The sequence below is a fragment of the Zootermopsis nevadensis genome, unplaced genomic scaffold, assembly GCF_977971745.1.
Source record: "Zootermopsis nevadensis isolate Lab colony 2312 unplaced genomic scaffold, Znev_1.0 Znev_ptg000012l, whole genome shotgun sequence".
NCBI classification, from domain to species: domain Eukaryota; kingdom Metazoa; phylum Arthropoda; class Insecta; order Blattodea; family Termopsidae; genus Zootermopsis; species Zootermopsis nevadensis.
The window spans coordinates 12,126,105-12,141,753 of NW_028259144.1; the positions used below are offsets into that span (position 1 = coordinate 12,126,105).

Genomic DNA, 15,649 nt, shown 5'->3' on the forward strand with positions numbered 1-15,649 from the left:
AAGAAACAATAAAGGTACGCTTCTCCGAATATCACAGTGACATAAGAGAAGAGAATTCGCTCCATCTGTGTTAAAGCCGCCTCACCATCTGCTCCACGTATATTCCCTGGGTGTCGGAGGCTCCTACTCGCCGACAATCCCACACCATCGTCAAAAATTCCCTTCAATATCTCCGCACACATACCCCACGTAAAGAAGGCTGTAACCACCTGAGCACCTGGCCACAAGAACAAACAAACAGTGAACAACATTGAGACGTGTGGTAGAACTAAAGGGACGGTTACAGTGCTGATGTACAGGGAGACTACTTTGAAGGTGACAGCATCCACTAGTTTGTAATTAATTAAATACAGCTTTACAGAGCATTCTGAAAACTTAACTGTTACACATCGTATGAATGGTAGGTGCTGTAAATTACATTGAGAAATAACTAGCAAATTGCCCATAAAGAATAACAGGAAAATCTAAAGTATTTTAAAAACACATTTTTACTGAAAGGTTTAACAAAGCAGCATATAAAAATTAAAATCTTTACTTCTCTTTGCATAATGAAAGTTTTTAATGCAATTCAATGGCACAATTTTCTTCCCTATTCTCCAGTAAATAATTAGAAAATCTGTCAGTTAAATTGTGAAATAAGATTGGTTGGAAGCCTGTGGTTTCAGTAAAATTCTTGCAGAGATTTATGATTTTGAGGTGCATAGTGAGGGGAAAAATTGAAAGGAATGTGGTAAATGTGGGTGTGGTGAGAGGATGATGCAAGCTGATGGTGTTAATTGTAGTTAAACTGACATTGTTGGCAATTGTATGAATAATATGCGTTCCATCTCGAATTCTGTCCCATAAAAATTTAAGAAAGTCCCATGTGAGTTACATGCCCTGACCATCTCAGTCTCCTTGACCTGATCAGCCTATTATATTTGGTGAGGAGTACAACTTATGAAGCTCCTCATTATGCAACTATCTCCAACCTCCTAGTATTTTATCCCTCTTGAGTTCGTATATTTTCCTGTTAGCTAATCCTTTCAGTCTACAGTCCTCCCATAGTGTCAGAGACCAAGTTTCACACCCACGCAAAACTGCAGGCAAAATTATAGTTTTATGTATTTTAAAGCTTTATGTTTTTAGACAGTAGATGAGAAGACATGGTTCCGAATTGAATGGTAGGAAGCATTACCCAAATTTAATCTGCTCGTAATTTTGTCATGAATTGGATTTTGATTTGTTACTGTCCCTCCCAGTTATCTGAACTTAGCCACATTTTCAAAGGATCCATTAGCTATCTTCATATTATGATTTTGCCCTGCATTCTGGTGATAAGATGTCAACAGATACTTAGTTTTTCTGTGTTTACTTCTAGACCAACTTCCTTACTAACATCAATTAGAGCTTCTGTGTTTTTCTTTCTGGTACTTATGTTATCCCCCAATAGATTTACTTCATCAGCATATACCAGAAGCTGATGTGTCCCATTCATTTTCAGTCCCACCTGGTTTTCTTGGACCTTTCCAATGGCGATAAAGCATCTAGTTTTAGACCATTTTGAATATGAAGCTTGTCAGATTTTACTGTGGTTTTCATTGAACCACATTTTAATAAGCCTAACTAGTTTTGTGGGTGTACCAAACTCAGTGAGAATATTATACAATACTTCTCTTTTAACTGAATTAAATGCTTTCTTGAAGTCTATGAATAACTGATGTACTGTCTCATTGTACTCCCATTTCTTCTTCATTATCTGACGAATACAAAAAATATGATCAGTAGTTGACCTATTACGTATGTTGAAACACACACTGATGATGGCCAGTAATTTCATCTACATATGGAATTAGCCTTGAAAGAAGGATATTGGATAAAATTTTGTATGAAGTTAAAAACAGTAATGTGCCTTGATGATTACTACAGTCAGATTATCGCCCCATAACATGAATTTAGTAATGACAATGGGGTGAGATTAATGAACTTCCACACATTCAAAAATATGATCATCAAAAGAACAACATTCCTCCATCTTGATATCCATAAGCACACCTGGACGTCACCTGATGTGATGCCCTATTATCAAGTTGATCACGTTCTAATCAATTGGAGGAGACAATCAAACACTGTAGACATGGGATCTTATAGGGGAGTGGACTGTGATACTGACCATTATTTAGTGACAGCAAAATTGAGGTCAAGACTCTTTGTCAGAAAACAGGTATGACAGATATACAGGATTGAAAAATTCAGTGTAAAAAGACTGAGTGATGTAGAAACTAAGCAAGAGTATCAGGTTGCAATCCTAGATAACGGTGAAGATAATACAGAGAATAAGTAGAAGACCCCAATATGGCCTGGGGAAATATATGTAATAACATGGAAATTTAAAGTGAGGAGAGTGTAGGGTATCATAACAATTTGCAAAATAAAGCATGGTTTGATGAAGAATACTCTATTTTGGTAAGGTGGAGGAAGCAGGTTAGATTGCAATGGCTGCAGGCACGTACTCAAATAAACAGGGAAAAGATGTTGCAAAACCAGCAGAATTTTGAGGAAAAAGAAGAGGGAGTATCTCAAAGATTAGACTGGAAAGTTGGAAACGAACAGCAAAAATAAAACACCAGAGAGTTGTATAGAGGCATGAGTGAATTTAAGAGGGGGTACAAACTTAGGACACAGTTGATCAAGGATGAAAATGGAGATCACATAGCAGATGGAGAAATTACTTTAGTAAGTTACTAAACGTTCACGTAGCTGATAAATTTAAAGAGCCTGAAGTAAAAACAGCAGAGCCCTTCATCCCGGAACTGAGCCTAAATGAAGTTTAAATTTTTATTGGGAAATTAAAATGTTATAAATCTTGACTCAATCCCAGTGGAACTAATCCATGCAGGTGGTAGGGCACTGCACTCAAAGGTACATATGCTTATAATGTAGATTTGGAACCAGAAATTACTACCCCAACAGTGGAAAGAATCAGTTGTTGTTCCTATCCATAAAACATGTTATAAAACTGAGTGCAGTAACTTCATAAGTGTCCCTCTTTTGTCAGCACCATACAAAATGTTATCCAATAATGCCATTTATTAATGAAACTGTGGGGGGACAATCAATGTGGATTCTGTTTTAATAGACCAACCATTGATCAGATCTTTTGCATTTGACAAATATGGAAAAAGTGAGAGTATAATGGATCAGTACACCAGCTGTTTGTGGACTTTAGGAAGGAGTATGACTCAGTTAGAAGAGAGGTACTGTATGGCATTTTGATTGTGTTTGAAATACCAAAGAAACTTCTTAAGTTAGTTAAGATGTGCATGGATGCAGTATCTAGTACAGTTTGTATAGGTAACCTTCTGTTGGATTCATTCCCAATGCACAATGGCCTAATGCTTTAACCCCAATGCTTCTTAATTTTGCTCTTAGAACATGTCATCAGGAAGGGCTGGAATTGAATGGATTGCACCAGGTATTTGCTTATGCTGATGATGTCAGTTTGCTGGTGTATGGTGTGGGTTCCATAACCAAGAATGCAGAAACTCTCCTACAGGCTAGCAAGGAAATAGGCCTAGAAGTAAATGTAGACAACTAAATACATGGGTATAATACAGGATCAACATTGGCAACAGTGGTAGAATATAATTGTAATTAACAAATCATTTGAAAATTTAAGTATTTGGAAACAACAATAACAGATAAAAATGAGGTCCATGATGAAATTAAGAGTAGAATACAGTTTGGAAAACACTTGTTTTTATTCAATTCAAAAACTCTTGTTGCTGTCTGAAACACTAAAGATCAGGATATGTAAAACAATGACTTTGCCTGTTGCAGGGTTGTGAAACTTACCTTGAAGGAAGAATGTAGATTACAAGTGTTTGAAAACAAGGTGCTCAGGAAGATATTTGGACTTAGGAGGGATGGAATAAATGGGAAATTTAGAATATTGCATAACAAGGAGCTGCATGGATTGTACAGGTCACCTAGCATAGTGAGGATAGCGAAATGTAGGAGGCTCTGGTGGACTGGACGTGTAGAACACATTGGGGGGAAGGCAAGGGGTACATACCGAATTTTGGAAGGGAATCCTTCTCGAAAACAACCACTGGGTAGACCAAGAAGGAGATGAGAGGTTAATATCAAGATGGATCTTAGGGAGGTGGGTTGTGAAGATAGTAAATTAATGGAGCTGTTTAAGGATCATGGCTGGTGGCAGGCTTTGGTGTTGTCGGTGTTGGACCTGCAGGTTCTGCTACCAGGGAGTGAGTTAGTTAGAGTATCACATTTCTTGTAATTTGGTACAATAATAGACTCGTTCCACTGCTGAGGCAATTCTTCCTTATTCCGAATAGAATTTAGGAATTTATGGATCTCAGAGTATAATGTATCACCTCCTGCTTGAATCACTTCTATTGCAGTTTGATCACTGCCTGGCAATTTATACCTTTTCAACTTAGCAATAGCAATTTCAGCCTCAAATGTACTAGGCTTAGGTACTAATGGCTCAGCTGTATGTATTTCTGTTTGCCTAACATCAATAACTCTGTGAACATTCAGTAGCTGAGAGAAGTAATTCTTCCACCTGTTCAAAATGTTGTAATTAGTGTCAGTTATAAATACTTTTTCTAGAGTAAGGAAGTAGCAACTTTGACTTCTATTTTCATTTTGGATAGTAGTAATAGTGTCAGATGTGGGGTAACTGTCCTCATTCAGTGTCGTGTGTTTGGAATGATGATTGAAGCTGAAGCTTACATAGAATCTTACACATTTTGAACTCTTCATCTTATTAATTTACAGCGAGTGTAATGTTTTAAAGTCGTGTGAAACTGAAAATATCATAGAATGGACAGTATAAGTAATAGGTAGAAAGAACTAAATGCAAACATATATCTGTTTTACAGGTACCAATACCTCCAGACACAAGGGTAGTCCTTGAATCAGATTTTGATTTTGTTACTGTTGATGACTGTGTCCCTGGAAGTGATGCTGAAATTTTCGATAAATTGGAAGAAGATCTTCTGAAACAAACCAAGGTATATTCCAGATTTGTGTTGTTTTAAGTACAAGGTTGGTTCAAATTTAATTTGGGTTTTTATTGTTTCTGAATTTCTCCTTTGGTTGCAGACCCATCTTAAAAAATTCTGTTGCAAGACTGAAATAAGCATGAACTTGTAGGTTGATAGTACCTCAAGAAGACTACCTATGATGAAATGGATAAAGTAATTTATTGGCATACTATTATCAAAATTCCAGATTAAATTTGAACCACCTGTGTGGCAATTAACATTTTGATAAATAATGTACATGGAGATGATAAGTTTCACTTGGTTATAATTAATGTTTAAAAAAAAGCCAATGTACCCTTTCATTACTAGAGTATTTAATTATATTTAAATCCTGCAGGCAGAGGAGATTTGGATTTAAATTCCCAAAAATTATGTGCATATTATTTAAAAATGATAGCATCCATAATTAGTGATGGATGATGGATACCATAAAAGTTGAGTTTGGTGTGATGATCCTAAAAATGGTTGAAACAGAGGCCCATATCACAAGTCTCACACCAATATACCAATCCCTCCTCTTCCCATGCTTGTAGCACATGGCATGTCATCTGTGTGGCTTAGATATTTTGCTTGTTGGTAGGATTCCCCAAATGAAGTGTTTTTGCTTAGGCTGTGACACTGTATTATCAGATGAATGTTGCCCTAGCTCTGTGTTCAACCTCAGTCGCATACTTTATGAACTAAGCACAAAGTGGACATCATCATCTTCAAAATCCTAAATTGATCTTATAAGATAAAACAGACCTAGAAATAATTCTTGAAATTTATGGGTGATTATTGTCCTTAGATTTTTGCAGCTGGAGTTTATGTACAAATTTGGCTTTCAGGAATCAGCCATGTTCAATGTTTGAAATTATCATTTTCAGCAAACGTTGCAGTTACCATCATCAGGGTGAATATGTATTGGTTGGGCATTTTTTGAAAGCTTTATATAGGGCAGACAGTAGGAGGTAAGTTGGATGTGATGTTGTTGATTGGTGGATTGTAAGAGTGGGCTGTTGTCCAACTGGAGATGAGAAAAAGAGGTGAAGAAAGAAGATTAGTGGTCTTGTAAGTCTGGAAGGGAGGTGCCATGTTAAGTGGAAGTGATGAGAAAGTCTTTCAACTTGCTCCTGGGAAGGAGAAGAGGTGATGAGAAAGTTTTTGTCATGGACAGGAAGGAAGGTTTGATCATTGTTCAGGGATAGAGATGGTTGGATATGTGTTTTGGGAGAGAAGAGGTGAAGCTAGAAATTACTTCATCTATAACAGTTTCATGGTTGAAGTTGTGGGTGTGTTTAGTTATTTCAGTTGTATCTATTAGTTGTGGATGTTGGATGTGACTTCTGTTTTGTCAAAGTCAGTGCTGGTTGCTATAGAATAGTTGGCTACTGCAGGTTGCTGGTTTTCTGGTTTGTTTTCTGCGATTTATCATGAAATCCTGGTAGTGTTGTGAAAGCCTGTTTGGCTGCTGTACACCTTATCACAAGAACAAGAGAATCTGTGCTCCACCAGTCAGCACCATCACATTAATCTCACTTCCTACTGCCTGCCCTCTGTAAAGCTTTAAAATAATGCCCAACCAGTACACATTCACCCTGAAGATGGCAACTGCATTGTTAGCTGAAATGTTGGATAACTTTCAACATTTGACATGGCTTGTTCCTGAAAGATGAAGCTGTATAATGTATGGGTGAGTTTGGCCCCATGGGAGTAGTGATTCCTTCTTTACCAATACAGAGGATTGTGCATAACAATTCCCCTTGTATTTCCAACAAACACCACTTGTGTGTTCATGCATTGCATATGTAGATGTCCCCTTTTCCAGCTTCATTATCTCTAGCTAAAATACATTTTTGTTTTGACTGTCAGTGCTTCAAGCATTCCTATTACTACTGTGTAGATTCAAAAAGAGTTTAGGTAATGAAAAATAATTGTGTTTATGAGCAGCCAATGTCCAAGGACCTCTGCTTTTCTTGCTACCTGGTGCTGTGTTCCATTTGACACCTGCAGCAGTATTCTCGTGTTTTTCTATGTAAACTGGCACGTTGTATTATATATATATCATCTGCTATAAAAGTCTTGCACTATTATTCCAGATATTTTTTCTTCTTTGGATACGGCTAAAAACTTGATGTCATTCATTGCAAAATTTTGTATAGGTTTGTAAAATGTTGACTGGATAGTTTTGAAGTATTCAAAAACCCTCATGGACTTTCACAACATATGATAATCCACATTTGTTATGTCAACTGGATTTTAATTATTTTCTGTGTAGTGTTGAATAAAATAAATAAATAAATATGTGGCGTAACAGCTCAAGAGAGCCAAAGCTGACTAGCTTGACTGCTGGTCTCACGTTCACATGCCTAAGCATGAACGATCATCCAACCAGATATAGGGTGACGTGTGGTCAGCACGACGAACCCCCCAGCCATTGCTGGTTTTCCTGACCGGATTATGCTACCCATTGTAGCTCCCCAATTTCCTCATGATGCTGGGTTGGCACCGGTCCCATACACTGGTCGAAACCTCATGAGAAAATTTCTTCTCCCCCGAGACTCGAACCAGCACGCATTCCGTATCGTCGGTCCGAAGCATGATGCCTCAGAACACGCGGCTACGGTGCGGGACGTATAGTGTTGAATAGGAAAAATTATTAATTATTTATCAGAAAAGATATGGAACTAAGTGGTTGTGGTCTGTTTTAAGGTGTTCAAACATTTCTTGAAATGTGTAAGGAAGATGGTAAAAAGTCTCAGTTAAGGTAGTCAGCCTCCAGGCCCAGAGTTTGTTCTGAAACCTTTCAAATATTAAGCAGGAGTGTTAACCATTTTATCACAATGTTCAGTGAAATACTTTTTATAATAAACCTGTAACCATAGTAAAAAACTGGAAAATGACGAAGAACCTGATTTGGGTTGAATTCAAAAAACTAACTCTGCTGTTATGTTTATACCAGTATTACAAGAACATTTTGCCATGGTCCTAGTAGCCAAACTACTGATTTTTAGATGCAAGAACTGAAGTCCTTAGTGTCCAAAATGTCAGTTTTACCTCATCAAATCTCATCTGTAATCCTGGCAAGTAACATCACATAAAGTGGGACAAATCTGTGTGCACTTTAATTAAAAGTCTCAGCAGTTCCAGGTATATCCTCATGTGATTAAAGATTTCAGATTTTGATAAAACTGAGCTGTTTATATGTTAAGTGTTAATTGATCAAAATGAAGAATGCAGTTTGCTCAGCAAATATCCTTTCCTTAGCAGTTGTTGACAATAACTCAAAGTTATATTCAGTTGAGAGGTAATCTTTATAAACATGACTGCATTGTCTTCCTAAGATTTATCTCATTGTCATCCTTCCAGCTCCTTGGTCTTTGAAGTGGACATTTTCCAACAGCTTTTCCTGCAAAAATTCTGTTTGCGGTCTTGCTCTCCTTCACCATACACATATTCCTATCTCGTCATAGTCTCCCTGATTGTACTGTCTTTAATAATACAAGGTGACCTTTAAAAGTCATTATATTTTTCATTATGTAATAATCCTCATTTGTTGTACATTAAAAATGAATTGTACAAATAATTGAAAATTATTTTCATATCAAGAAAATTCCTCAATGAAATAACTACTAGTTTCATTTGCTTCTGCTGTAGATATTATTCACATAACTTAATGGAAACCTATTGATTACAGATGTGTCTGACTACACGGGACCACTTCAAAGCAATAGGAGATGTGGCTAGTGCAAACCGTTTTGAGCAACTGGCATTACACTCAAAGAAAGATTTGAATGCAGTGCGCTGTGCACACAAACGGAGTGAATCAATCCCCAAATTCCATTATGAAACTAAAAGCTTCTCTATTGTGCAGTGAGTATACATTTGTTTACTCAGGGGTAAAGTGTAAAAGCTTATGTTTTAGTCCATAAAATAATGTCCATGTCAGCAAAGAACACAATCACAGTAATTAATTTATTTATATATTGTGTCATTCAGTACATTACTGTTAGAAGTCTGCAAGGGATGGTCTGAAAGTAAGGTACGCAGAGACAATTTTCATCCAAGTCTCCATTCTCAATGACATATTGGTTTTATGTCATGCACATGTGCATGTGCATTGCTCACTGTTCAGATTAGTATTCAAACACCCTTAACAATGCCTGTAAAATGCTTCCACTCATTTACTACATTCTGTGCCTGTTTGTACCTTACTCTTGAAACTACTTTTATGCCTCTCAAATATGCACAAATTGTTAAGAATTTAACAACGTACCATAATAAATATTGGCTCAGTACAAAACTCAAACAGCAACAAAAAGAATTATTGAAAAGTAAATATTATTAGCATTAATATGTGTTAATAATTTAATGAAAATATTGGTCTTATAAGTCAAAAATTAGGTTAAACCTTTTAACACTTCAGAGAACAGAAAAATCTAAGCATACAATTTAAAAAAAATGTGTGTGTTTATTCATAAAATTGAATCTTAGTCATGGAACACTGCATTCCATACTGTGTCATTTATACTCCATGCAAACAGAAGAAGGCAACAGCAAACCACTTCTGGATCATTTGCGTAGAAAATATATGAACAGTTCCATATCAGAGGGATCTTGTTCATAATGTTACTAGGGGTCGACTCCGACTCGATGGTACAGAGAAAAATTATCCTATTTTGATGAATTTCTGTGCAGCCAAGAGAACAACTGAAATATTCTGCTTCATGTTATCATCATCATAACATCAAAAAGGCAAGGTTCCTAGACAAGATTTTTCTTCCAGCAGGAAGATGCTGCTCCACCTGATAACAAAAAAGTCCTGAATTGTACCAAGACTCCCACATTTGACATAAATTCCTTATCTTTCATCTTATGAGTGTAATAGTACAGTCTCAGGTAAAGCTTGCCATTGTAATTAAATTTCATTATATAAAAATACTGTTCATCCCCTACCAGAGTACCATATACAGTAGGGCACCGCTTATACGGCGGGTTAGGGACCAGACCCCCGCCGTAAAGCGAAAATCGCCGAAAAGCGGATCTTTGCCTTATTTCACTTGCAAATGCATATCAAAGCCTAATAAGATGTTACACAATCATATAGTAAGTGCACAATAGTGCTAGGCCTAAGAAAACGATATGAAATTAAAATGAATATCAGCAATACACACATTGTCCTCAGCTTATAGTGATTGGTGAATATAAATTTGAAAATTGATATGCTTATAGTAGGAAGGATGAAGGAGATGGCGCATCTTCATCATCTGACTCTTCAACGAATCTTATTGGTTTTGGTGATGGTTCGGAAGCCATAGACATGCCTTGTTCACGAAGTTTAATCATCTCTAACTTGGCATTTAAAGTAAGAGGCTTACGACTCCTCTTTTTATCGCTACTACCCTTAGACGCCATTGTAATTACACTGTAGTAACACAAAAATATTATATAAATATACAGTTTGTAATAACTGAAAAATTGCCAGAAATACAGAGAGACGCGGAGCGCACAAAAGCTGTAAACAGACTGAATCAGCGATGAGAAAATGGCGCTGGACGCACTTCTCTGACTCAGCTGTTGAGCGCCGTATTAGCGGAGCGCCGAAAAGCGGGGCCCTACTGTACTCATATGCAAAAATATTTCACAATAACAGATGTTGCTATATATTGACATTTCAGTGCAATGCAGGAAAACCCCATTCCCATAAAAATTATTTTTAACAATATTTTTAAAAATTTATTGAGACTGTTAGTCCTTCACAAGCATATGTTGTACTGGCAATGTAAGTGGTGGTTCTGAATTAAAAATTACTGCAGTTTCTTTTATATAGTTTGTTAAATGTGTACTAGATGTCACAGCCATACATGTATCCATACACGCATGCACAAACACACACAGGATACACATATATGCCAAAATGTCAGTTCAGTAAACTATGAGATGGAAATATTGTAATGAAAATTTTTGCTGTGAGCTCAGTATATCGTAAAAACCTTCCACCTACCTCAGTTCCCCTAAAATGTAGTATGTCATAGAACAAAGTGAGTGCTTATCATATTTTGAAACTTTTTCCTTTATGGATGGAAATCTTTTAATAGTAGAGTATAGTGACAGTGATAATGAAATGGCTGACAGTTAAGAATCTGGTGACAAAAGTGCCACATCGGACAGTGAAATAAGGGATTAGAATGCAATTCCATTGTCAGTGGGTGGTGTGCTATGAAATGGCAAATGAAAATCTGGCTCCCAGGTATCCCCATATGGCATGAAATTCATACAAATTTTCAAAACACTTCTTGTGTGAGTGCTTTTGCAAGGAACATATAATGACCTTTACTGTATGGGAAAGGAGATTTAAACCTCCATACTACAAGGTGGTCATTTGTATTTTAAACGATTAAACGTTTTTTTTTAAAGGAATCCCATTTGCCCTTAGACTGGCCGGCTAAAAATCTATTTGCCCATGCATGTCCACTGCTGGCCGCCGAAGTGTCTTTTTTCACTCGATGCTTGCTGGCATATCTCGATATTGCTGTGTGATTAGCGTAGTTAGATGTCCTTGAGATATGTACAAGTACGGTTCACAGTGTTGTGAAGCACAGAGCTTGAAAATGAAGTAAAGAGCTGAACAGAAATTGTTTGTATATGATACATATGCCTCCATCATCAGAGATCACCCTGACGATGGAGGCAGCAAGGACCTCTGAAAAAACGTCTACCAGACTACAAGGCACAAAAACCCAGAAGACAGCCATCTTCAATTCTGTAGTTGCATTACATGAAGTATTCAGCAAACGAGTTATAAGTTGGGGATTGTGGCTTTTTGTGATTACCCAGTTTAAATCCTTGTGACTTTTATTTGTTGGGCATGCTGAAAGAGAATGTGTATGTGAACAATCTGCACTCTTTGGAAGAAGTTCAAGAAAATATTGGGCATGAAATTCAGCTATTCCTGTACAGTAGCTGAGGCGTGTGTCTAGGAACATATTTTTACAATGTGAGGCATATTTAAATATAGAGGGTCGTTACTTTGTAACTTTTCTATGAAATAAGTTAAGTTAAACTGCAGCAGAAATGCAGGCCGTGAGTAACTGGCTACCGGATCTTTGTGAGAAGTGTGCCATGTCAGCTGCCAGATTCAGTCTAACAATTAACAGTATATGCCGTTGTATGCTGCTGTGATGCATAGCCAGCCAAACTGTGCATAAACAAACCTTTACACATAGCTGATAAATGGTAATTTACACAATCAGCTGGTAAAGGGTAATTATACATAATCATGTAAATGTCAGATTGTTCTAGGTCACATCACAATAGTGGAGTAAACAATTCTTTTTACACTTGTTAATAGCATTATGAACAGGTGGTGTGCCTCTTATTTGGTAAAATCGATTGACCTTTGTAAAAACAATAAATATGTCATTAATTTGTTTTTCCTACCTTTCATTATGATAAAATGTCAGTATTAAAAATATAATTTGCCATTGCACAGAAATTTGTTATACTGAAATTTTACTGTGCATGTTTGGTTCATTTAATGGTATGCTTTGTAGCCGTAAGTTCAAACATGATGCAGATGTAAAAAAGAGAGAGAGAGAGAGAAGAAGTAGAAATGGTTTAATTTTTTACTAAAGCTTTTTTATACATCCAAAATGCTTTTCATATGCTGAAATAAATGTTAAGATGGGGATTATGATTTGAACAGTAGCATTATGTATCTTATTGGTTAATAAAGTACTGCCTCTTGAAATCCCAGAGAGTGTAATGGCATACCTGTGTTGTGTGTCAGTTTATTAGAAAAATATGAATATAATTTTAAGATGAGTCACTGGGTATACCCTTCAAGATGAAATACAACTGTACGTGAAGAACTACAGATATTTAATATTGGTGAAAGTATTCAGTCATGTAAAATAGAATGGCATCAAAATCTCTCATGAATGAAACTGCAGACAATAGCACATTATGTCTTATAAACCCATTAGCTACAGAGATATTGGACCCTGAAGAAAGCAATGGAAGATACATTTTAATATTCTTAAGTATTTCTGTGTGAATGGAACTGGTCATTTAGGTCTACGTTGATGCTGTTGCTGCATTATAAATGTGTTTTTTTGTTTTTCAAAGCAGCATTGCTTACCTTCACTAACATTCATGCTTCTAGGTGCTGTACAGATCTGGGTGACAATGACCTTGAATTGACAATTATACAAGGAATCAATTACACTGTATCTAACCCGAAGGATGTGGACACATATGTGAAGTTTGAGTTCCCCTATCCCAGTGTAAGTAACTTCCTATAGTGAGCTATGAGCAAGTAATTTTTGTTGCTGTTTCACAAATCATGATATTTATTGTGCAGGAGGATCCACCAAAGGACCGAACATCCTTGGTAAAAGACACAAATAACCCTGAATATAATTCTACCTTCAATCTGACAATTCATCGTAACTCACGTGCTTGCCAGCGAGTGTTCAAGAGACACGGCATCAAGTTGGAGGTCTGGTCACGAGGGTAGGTTACAAATCTCATATTTATCATATTAAGTTTCAGTAGGAAATATTGATACATATTTCTTACTTTATGTACTTTACTTTTGTCTCTAGTTCATTAGTCCATTATCTGTGTTCGGTTTCATCTTTCACATTCCCTGTGAAGAAACAGTTATAATACTAGATAAATTTTCAAACTAAACAATATCTGTATCCAGTTTCAGGTATGCAGAATATCTTATATTTCATTCCATACAGAAGAAAATTAAATTGCTTATTTTATGTTCCATAAACAAGTTTTTTATTACTAGCTGACCGTGTTTAACTTTCATATTGGATGCCATGCTTTTATATTTCACATATTGTTTGTTAAAGGAACCATGAAAGTTTAACCATTTAAAGTTTAAATGTGTGTGGTGTGTATGTTGTAGTGTATACTCAACTATCACAGCCACATATAGTTCAGCTTCATTCACTACGGCAGCTTATACCACAGAAACATGACATTAAGTAGCTCACACCATGAAGTACATTTCCGTGTTATATTTTAATGTTTTTAAACTGTTGAGATGCTTGATCATGAAAATTCTCAGCCTGTATTAATTAGATGTTTACATTTTACTTTTATTTTTATTTGTACTTTGTATATTATAATTATTAACCATATTTTATTGCATGAATGTTATTACATGCTTTACGGAGCAGAGTGTTTTGTAAGAAGATATGTGTGTGTATTACACAAACCTGATGATGGCAAAGGTGGACTGAAACATGCAAGGAACAAAATAAATCATCAGCACATCAGTTATATTTTGATGGTTCCTTCAGGTAACATTGACACTGTATTTTATGTTTTCAGTATTCAAACAAATGCATATATTTGTTTTCCTACTGATGTATAAAACAGCGTCCTGTAATATTATAAATATACGTAGGGCAGTCAAAAAGTTTCCGGAATTGTGGTATAGCACTGTAATAGTAGGACATATGGCAACGCTTACCTAATCACCTTCAAAGTAGGACCCTTGCACACGCACACACTTGCTCCATCGATCCTGCCATTGTTGGAAGCACCGGCGGAAGGCTTCATTTGGAATCTTCCGGAGTTCGGCCGTCGCATTCGACACCTCGCTGAGAAAAGCATTACTGTCGTCACCCAACCACCATACTCTCCGGATCTCATTCCGAGTGACTTCTGGCTGTTCCCTACTCTGAAAATGGGCCTCAAGGGGACGCGTTTTGCAACCATGGAGGACATCAAATCGAATGTGACGGCTGAACTCCGGAAGATTCCAAACGAAGCCTTCCGCCGGTGCTTCCAACAATGGCAGGATCGATGGAGCAAGTGTGTGTGTGCGCAAGGGTCCTACTTTGAAGGTGATTAGGTAAGCGTTGCCATATGTCCTACCATTACAGTGCTATACCACAATTCCGGAAACTTTTTGACTGCCCCTCGTATTCATCTAGGTCTATTAATATTGTACATTTTTATATTTCTGACACTTGCGTTAATCACCCTTTATTATATGAGTTGTGTTCAGTTTTTTCTAAGTGGTTGTAAAGTAAGTTTCCTCCCTTTCTCACTACTTTAAGATCATTTTATTTTTTTAATAGAACCAAGCTTGATTAATTTTTATGTAACTAAGTCTATGGAACAGATTTCTTCTTGAAGTGTTCTGAAAGAGAAATCTTTTTGTTTCTTTTCACAACATCTTATCTTTTAGCCTAGGTCAGATTTGTTAGTCTAGACAAGGCAGCAGAAAAGGACCAAAAGTGGATACAGGATTGAACATGTTAAGTCCCATCACCATGTCTTCCTCCAATCTATGCCCAGATCTCCCAAGTGGCTTATTTCCTTCAGGGTTTTTTTTACTAAAATCTATGCATTTTTCAGCTATTGGTGCATGCTGCATGTTTACCTAACTCATTCTTCTTCATTTTATTACCCGATGATATTTGTTGAAGAATACAAATTATGTATTGTGAGATTTCAGGTTCTCACAGTGAGGAGTATTAATATGGCTATCTTCTGGGCTTGGTTGTTGCACTGTGTAGTCTGATAATAGTTTACCAACATTTCAAAAGTGCTTTCTATCTCCATCATCTGAGCAGTGTGTAAGCAGCTCT

General features: G+C 36.6%; 1 protein-coding gene across 3 annotated transcripts in view; it reads left to right on the top strand.

Annotated features, from left to right (window-relative positions):
* Positions 1-15,649, top strand: part of l(2)gd1 (lethal (2) giant discs 1) — a 54,398-nt gene that overhangs the window by 32,379 nt on the left and 6,370 nt on the right. For all 3 annotated transcript variants that reach the window (XM_022067113.2, XM_022067114.2, XM_087347909.1), the window contains 4 exons: positions 4,887-5,018; positions 8,728-8,903; positions 13,195-13,315; positions 13,393-13,544. In XM_022067113.2, the coding sequence (XP_021922805.1) occupies positions 4,887-5,018; positions 8,728-8,903; positions 13,195-13,315; positions 13,393-13,544 (581 nt within the window). The remainder of the gene's footprint in view (positions 1-4,886; positions 5,019-8,727; positions 8,904-13,194; positions 13,316-13,392; positions 13,545-15,649) is intronic.